General features: G+C 37.7%; 1 protein-coding gene across 1 annotated transcript in view; it reads right to left on the reverse strand.

The window, feature by feature from the left end:
- LOC107672548 (collagen alpha-1(XXVII) chain B-like) overlaps positions 1–8,528 on the reverse strand; it is a 116,232-nt gene that overhangs the window by 52,525 nt on the left and 55,179 nt on the right. The window contains exons 8-12 of the mRNA XM_016465779.1: positions 7,196–7,240; positions 5,051–5,104; positions 4,571–4,615; positions 1,796–1,849; positions 899–943 (exon numbers count right to left, since the gene is read on the reverse strand). Of these exons, the coding sequence (XP_016321265.1) occupies positions 899–943; positions 1,796–1,849; positions 4,571–4,615; positions 5,051–5,104; positions 7,196–7,240 (243 nt within the window). The remainder of the gene's footprint in view (positions 1–898; positions 944–1,795; positions 1,850–4,570; positions 4,616–5,050; positions 5,105–7,195; positions 7,241–8,528) is intronic.

The following is an 8,528-nucleotide window of genomic DNA, read 5'->3' on the forward strand; positions in this document are numbered from 1 at the left end:
TCTATCTATCTATCTATCTATCTATCTGTCCATCTATCTATCTATCTATCTATCTATCTATCTATATGCAGATTTTGTGCTTAAGATATTACGTGGAATGTAGGCTGCAATAGGATTATGGTCTTAAAGAAAAAGTTCACCCAGAAATGATAGTTTGCTAAAAAAATAAAAAATAAAAAAAATAATCAAAATTACTCACCCTCAGGCCATCCAAGATGTAGATGAGTTTGTTTCTTCATTGGAACAGATTAGGAGAATTTAGCATTACATCACTTGCTCACCAATGGATCCTCTGCAGTGAATGGGTGCTGTCAGAATGAGAGTTCAAAATGCTGATAAAAACATCACAATAATCCACAAGTAATCCATGTGACTCCAGTCCTTCAATTAACGTCTTGTGAAGCAAAAATTGCTTTCGATTTGTTTATTACAAACATGCAGGTTTTTGCTTCACAAGATGTTAACTGATGGACTGGAGTGATGTGGATTATTGTGATGTTTTTATCAGCTGTTTGGACTCTCATTCTGACGGCACTCATTCACTGCAGAGGATCCATTGGTGAGCAAGTGATTTAATGTTACATTTTTCCAAATCTGTTTCAATGAAGAAACAAACTCATCTACATCTTGGATGGTCTGAAGGTGAGTAAATGTTCAGCAAATCTTCATTTTTGGGTGAACTACTCTAATGTATCCATCCAATTGGCTGTGGAACAATGGTTGAGAAACCCTGCTTTACAATTGTTCATAATGAGGGTCCTAAAGTTAGTGCAAACAGAATCAAACTCTCTCAAACATCATCTTTTTAAACAGCATGAAAGGAGTCACAAATCACTGAACACAGAGGCAAGTCAATCACAGAAGGTTGTCTAGAGAGGATGGTGAAAGAAAACTTTACCGGCCTACCCATCTTGCCCTTCTTCCCGGGAACGCCAGGTAAACCCTAGGAGAAGACAGCAGAGAGAAGGAGAGCATGGAAAGACAGGTAAAAAGAGACAGAAATGACCCCAAAAAACTGAATTAATCAATTACTAATCCCAGTAGATGCAACAGACTGTGTGAAGGCTGAAAGGTCTTTAGTTTCTATTCTTATGGACACAAAAGGGTCTCTTAGATCTCTATGAACTCTGTCCCTCTGGGCCTAAAAATAGGAGACATGATCTTGTTAATCTGCAGTAGGCCATACTCCAGCTCCCGGGAGTTTATATTGCTATTTCCACAAAGTATCGCAGGCCGGAATTTACCAGCTCGAGGTTCCTGAGCAAATATTGTGAGAACTGAGACTAACTACTGTTTTGAAGGGGGATCTCTGTGGTTTTAGTGGAGCGTGCCCCTTTCACCAGGCTTCCTATTCAAAGCAAGTGCTCTGGATTTACAAGCCACCATTATAAAGAAGAATGATACACATAAGGCACAAGTGTGTGGGTTTTGCTCAAGTAATATTTCATATAGGGGCATTTAAAACCAAGACTATACATCTCCATTATGCACACTGTTTTACTAAAGACTGAAGGGAACATCAGTGGACTTTTAATGCACAACTTTAATAACAGTTGTTAAAGTTACACTCAAGTTTTTGTACATACATTTGGTGTGTTGTTATGTTTTTTGGTTTGTTTTCTGTGTTCAGCTTTTTCTAAAACAACTTTTTCTATATGACTGTTATGCTTGGACTCTTAATCTGTACATCATTTTAATATTTCTATTCAAATTCAAACAATTTGCTGTGCATTTCTTTATGACTACCATAATTAGCAAAAAATTACTTTAGTGCAGAAACAACAGCAAAACTCACTCTTTCTCCGTCAGGTCCAGGAAGACCAAAGACGCCTGGGATTCCAATGAAGCCCTAAAAAGGGGGAGTGTAAGAAGACAAGAAATAAACAGAGAGACTTTAGAGAGATATGGTCTGAATATCCCTTGATAAACTGCAGATTGACTTGGAAAGGTTTTTTGAGGGTAGTGGCTGCTTGGTGAAGATCGAGGCCTTGAGGCAAGTGTATATGCCCATGTACTGCATGGTGCTGGCTTCCACGATGTAGTCCAAGGGCACATACCCTCACACCAGGGATCACACTGGCATTCAGCAGGATGGCTAAGGTTGGGTCACAAGGTTAATACAGATGAACATACGATGAAATCATGAAGAGAAAAAGACAAAGAATGATGAGTGAATGATGCATTTTATGATACAATAATAAAAAGGGCAACATGAAAATGAAATAAAATAACAATGAAAAACATGAAATATTAAGAAAACAAATTAAATGAAAACAGAATTTACAAATATTTATTACAAATACATTAATGTAAAAATAGCATTTTATATTCTTATATACAGTAAAATAAAATAAATAAATAAAATAATAATAACTAGGGATGCACGATATTGGATTTTTGCCGATATTTTTCAACTCAATATGGCCAATAGCCGATGTCGATACTTTCCTTTTGTTTGGAAACAACACCAAGTCTCTCCTGTACAGAGATTAACAACAAATTATTTTTCATTTTGGTTAGTTTTTAACAAAAACTTACTTTTGAGAATTAAATAAACAATGAAGTTATTTTATGACGAGAGTACTTTTTATAATGAGCTTTGAAAAGAACTATACAGCAACTATAAAGCAATCCTTAACATTTTATTTGAATATTTAACATTTGTAGATGGTCTAAAGCAAAAGAGTTGTACAAATTCTGAAAATCTTTTAGAGCTCCTTGTATTTAAAGGGTTAGTTCACCCAAAAATGAAAATTTGACTGTTTTACTACCCTCGAAGCATCCTAGGTGTATATGACTTTCTTCTTTCAGATGAATCCAGTCGGAGTTATATTAAAACTTACTTTTGAGAATTAAATAAACAATGAAGTTATTTTATGACGAGAGTACTTTTTATAATGAGCTTTGAAAAGAACTATACAGCAACTATAAAGCAATCCTTAACATTTTATTTGAATATTTAACATTTGTAGATGGTCTAAAGCAAAAGAGTTGTACAAATTCTGAAAATCTTTTAGAGCTCCTTGTATTTAAGTTTTCATAATCCTTTTGAAAAAAAAAAACATATTACACATTAATGAATAAATCTGTATATATATAAATTATTTAATTTACAAGTGTCATGTTTGTGATTTTTATTCACGTAAGCTATACTTTCTGACCTTTAAATCAAACCATACTCGTGATTTTATGATATCAATTACTGCTTTATTTAATTAGAAACACAATCTTAATGTTTTTTGTGTATTTTACGTTCATTTTATTACAAGTAGGCCAACAGCGCCCTCTAAGTAAATAAAACAACTTACCGGACGGGCATTAGGGCCCGGGAGAGGCTGTTGCTGCTACTGCTGCACACGCTAGTAACTGTTGACTCTATCACACACTGGACGCGTCATTCTGTACTTGCATTCTCAGATTAAATGCTCAAAACAGTGAATCTAATCATCATTCAGGAAATAGCTTGATTCAAGAATGACCACACTACTGACGTGATCTTATCGCTAGCACACCCTGAGCACATGTGAGTTACTCGTCTTATCGGCAAGGCATATCGGCATAATTTTTCATATCGGGCCGATGCCGATTTTTGCATTTTAAGCCATTATCAGCCGATTTCGATAATGTTCCGATAATATCGTGCATACCTAATAATAACTAACTAACAAAAAAATATATGTTGGCACTAAAGGAAAGAATAAAAAGGCTTTGGATGTACTCTGCTCCCATATAATTTACAAGACCAAACTGGTTTTAAAATGTTACTGGAATTATAATGTAAAACCCAGCTGACAGCGGTTGCTTTCAGAGCTGATGTTCTGAGGTTTTATAATGAAAACAACTCCCAATAATGGATCCTTAAATGTCTACAACTATTTCCTTTTCTGGTGCCTTTCAGAGTTTACAAACTGGAAAACAAGGTTTCAATACCAGAAATTTAGCAGCCCTTACAAACCTTCCTGAACATAAATTCTCAATCACTTTTAAGCAAATTTATAAGTGGGAGCAAACATGGAATGCAAAACATCTTATCTTAACTAAACTCAGCCAATACATGACGATTCATTTACAGCCAACACAGTCTAAACAAGTTCTTATTAAAATAATAGAAAAAAATATATGCATAACTGGAAACTGGAAATCTATGCATATATGTGACCCTGGACCACAAAAAAGTCTTAAGTCGCTGGGGTATATTTCTAGCAATAGCCAAAAATACATTGTATGGGTCAAAATTATAGATTTTTCTTTTATGACAAAAATCATTAGGATATTAAGTAAGATCATGTTCCATTAAGATATTTTGTAAATTTCCTACCATAAATATACCAAAACTTAATTTTTGATTAGTAATATGCATTGCTAAGGACTTCATTTGGATAACTTTAAAGGCGATTTTCTCAATATTTATCCTAACAAACCATACATCAATGGAAAGCTTATTTATTCAGCTTTCAGATGATGTATAAATCTCAATTTTGAAAAATTAACACTTAAGACTGGCTTTGTGGTCCAGGGTCACATATTTAAACAGGCAATCTAGAGAGTCGCTGTGTAATCTGTCCCTTACCCGTACGCCTTTTGGTCCCATATTTCCTATAGGCCCCGACAAACCCTACAAAACACAAAGAATGCAATATTCTCATACCTGGAGATCGGACCAATAATAATTTTGTGTTTACATAATTTAAATCAGAAAATCAATTTTATGGAGGCCAAAACAGAGCTATGCAATATTTGCAAATATGCTCATGAAAGGTAATACACAGCAGTGGGAGAACATCTATCAAAAGTGGGAGAATCTTAATTTGCAAATGACTTTTCCAAAGATCAGGAATCATTCATGCCTTTGGCATCCAAAAAAAAAAAAAAAGAAGTCAATTTTAATTGCCTCTTAATTTTCAAAAATGATGTCAAAACAAGTGGTCATACTGGCGGAGCAAGCTGTTTTAGTCTCCAATACAAGCCGTGACACTTTACAATTAGTCTCGCTATACTCATATCTGTGAGTACTGTGCAAGCCAGTAGCACAACAGAAGATTTACTGCACCTGCCTGCCAGGATAACCTTTGGCACCCGGGCTTCCATCCGGTCCTCTTTCTCCCTGTAGAGAGAGGAGAATGAAAAGAATATAAGGAGGAAAAAAATCCATTACAATAAATATGTTGTTAGCGCTGGAAGCTCTTCCTGTGGAGAGCCATAAAAAAAGGATAAAAAGCACAATGGAGAGAGAGAGGAGTGAAAGGTCTTTCTATTAAAACAACATGTTATTCTTCTGCATGTCTGTAAATAGTCTTTTTTTCATGTGTTGCCATTTTTGTCAATATGACAAATGTGGAGCGTGTGTCGCCCACAACAGAATTGTGAGATTATGAAACAAAGATGAAAGCATTATATATTATTTTTATACCACTATAACTCAACAACTCTAAATTCCAGAAATTCAATTCCAGAAATTAGAGGAAAGTCCAGATTGTCAGGTCGAGGGTCAGACAAACTGATGCTGCCAAAACTGCTTAACAATGTTTGTTTGTTTATTTATTTTTTATTTTTAATACAGTCTCTTTTTAGTTTTCGTTGTGTCCATTGCTTAGTGTGTAATTTATGTATGCTAGTGTGGAAGATTTGGAATGCATCTCAACTGAGTAGCGAAGTGTTCTGGTTAGATGAAAGATTTATTGTCACATGCATATTTTACTAATTTACTGTCACAAAAAAAAAAAAATGCTAAAAAAACATTTTTGTGAGTCTATAGTCAGTTACTTTTTTAAAAATCCTTAAGTTTCATGAAAAAAGTACTCTTACGCTGTAAACATGCATCCCATCTTAGGTCTCAAAGGATCTGAAAAGTTCTAAATAAGAGCACAATGAAAATCATCATGGCTACTAAACAGACAAGATAATATTCAGAGCTAAGGTGTGGTCACATTTGCTTAGTGAAATGTCACAGGCAAAAGAAAGCCTAAAATAAAATATGGGAATAATGACATAAAAATCCAAGCTATTCTGCCAGCTAGCAAACTTGAATCCAAAGCAAAATTTGCATAGGGAAACTCCATCAGGTGAAATTCTTCCTCGCGTTGATTCACTTCAAAATGAATGGATTTGGCCTTCAAAAGATCGCAGAGCAATGGTGAATGTGATGGCTGTGACAAGAGGGGCGGGGCCGAGAGCCGTGGGAACGGAGTGAGGATGGTGGAGTAAATGCTAATGCACGACACCTGCGCCACTCACCGGTCTCGAGTCCCACGGAGGAGCTCTGGAAGGATAAAAGGAGGAGTGACGACAGTGTTGGACGAGAGAGGACCAGGCCTGGATTTTATTTTGTGTTTTGTGTGCGGCAGTCGTCCGCGAGGGGCTGCTGCTTTACTTTCATTTTGTGTTTGCTTATTTTATTACAGTCTTTAAATGTTGGCCGGTTCCCGTCTCCTTCTTCCCGTGACTACGAACTTTGTTACATTGGTGCCGAAACCCGGGAGGAAGGAGGGACACGCTGCCAGAGATCTGGCTGCCGTCCGTGAGGGAGCGGAGGAGTCGCCGCCGTTCGCCTCAAGCCGGAGCCTGCTGCCATCCGCCATGATGGGGAGGAGCAGGGAACGGGGGACTCCTGCCGGCTGCCCGAACCCGGAGGAGCCGTCGCCGTCCACCAGGTGGCAGAGGAGTGTCGGGCCGTCCACCGAGGGCTGTCCAGTGCCGCCGCCTGGCATCGCGGAAGAGTTTACCCAGCTGGTGGAGGGCCAAGCGGCAGTGTGTCTGGGAACCGGAACAAGATTTTTTTTTTTCCTCTCTCCCCTCTCTCGTCTCTGTCTCTCCTCATCCTTCCGTCTCCTTTTCTCTCGCCTCGTCTGTCTGTCCTTACCCCCAGGTACGCCGCGGCCGCCGTGATCGGCTCCCCCAGAGGGGGGAGGGGGGAGTAGAGCGCAGTCTCGTGAGTACCCCCCGACCTGCGAGGGGCGATGGGGGTATGTGACATTAAAGTCTTTAAATGTTCGCCGGTTTCCACCTCCTTCTTCCCGAACTACGAACGTTGTTACAATGGCACTTTTAGGATTTTTCTGTAATATGATCCCTGGAGTGTATTTTGATCAAAAATGTAAAGATAATAGTTTTATTAATCCTCTAGTTTTATAAATGCCTTTAATTATCCTCCTGTGGAAAGTAAAAAAAAAAAGTAATGACATGAATGGGAACTCACTTGATCTCCAGGGTGGCCAGAGGGACCAGGATGGCCTTTCTGTCCCTAAACAGAGAGAAAGAGAGATTGAGTGTTGCAAAAGGATATAAATACCCCCATTTATTGTTTGTCAGACAAGAGGAGGTAAATTGCAGCAAGGATAATGTATCTTTAGAGACATCACTTCTCAAACATTTGCTTAATCATATCCTGGGGGGGGGTATCCACGTACAGAGCCAAAAGAAATTATATCATAATCTCTGAACTTTAGTAATTCTAAAGGAACTTAATAATTTCCCACAAACACCTAATGACCATAAGCTGACAGTATGCCAATGAGTCACAGGAACAAAGTGAAACCAGCATGCACAATACCAGTGGTTTACAAATGTTCCCAGGATGGAGGGATGGAAAAGTAATAAATGTAGAGAAACATAACAGGTCTCAAAGCACACATCAACAGATTCCACTCCAACAGTAAACCACTTCCGAACTACCAACTCATTAACGGCTGAGTAGACGCTTAAACTGTCTGGGGACAGGCCAATTAGCTCTCATATCAGCCCATAATGAGGGGAAGACAGCATTTTATGCGGTAACGCTTTAGATTACAGCCCGCGAATTAAAGCGCAAGTAAACAGAATTTACAGTGTACCTTTTTTGTAATTATAGTGTACCTATACATTACCTCCGTGTAGGTATAAGAGATTAATATGCAACGTTTGGGGAATAAAGGGGTAACAACCTGGAAAATTACAAATTATTTATACTGTAAGTATTTTGAAATTAAGCGGTACCCATTCTAATATTACGTGGTATGTATGACCTACTATGCTAAACAACAATCTTACATTTGGGAGTGATTTAGCAAGAAGATACAGAGTGTATTATATTATAGGTGTAGCGAATCAGCTCAAAGGGGAAATATGAATAATTAATCATAACTAGTTATAATTAATTATAAATATTTAGATCCGCTGTAAGTATTTACTTGACCTCTCAGGGTCAACTGTCTGTCAATTCTAAGAACGTTAATTTCCTGGTTAAGGGAAATAACTTTCTTACTGTACAATTCTACACAGAGCATGTAGCATAAATCTGCATGATTAGGACTCCAGTTATGAGCAAACAATCTGAACAACAAAACTGGAAATCTAGGGAAATGAGTTAATGAGTTTCTGCTATGATTTATAATTCACCATGTAGTGTACTTACCTTATGATTGCGTATTGTATTTGTCAATCTCAGCTGAGTCACAGCAGCAACTTCCCAACAGCACTATCACCAAATAACTACTTCTGATGTTCAGTTTGCATGACATTGTATACCATCAATGTGCGATGCAGCTTAAAAC

This window comes from Sinocyclocheilus anshuiensis, unplaced genomic scaffold (genome assembly GCF_001515605.1).
Source record: "Sinocyclocheilus anshuiensis isolate Anshui unplaced genomic scaffold, SAMN03320099.WGS_v1.1 scaffold176, whole genome shotgun sequence".
NCBI lineage: Eukaryota > Metazoa > Chordata > Actinopteri > Cypriniformes > Cyprinidae > Sinocyclocheilus > Sinocyclocheilus anshuiensis.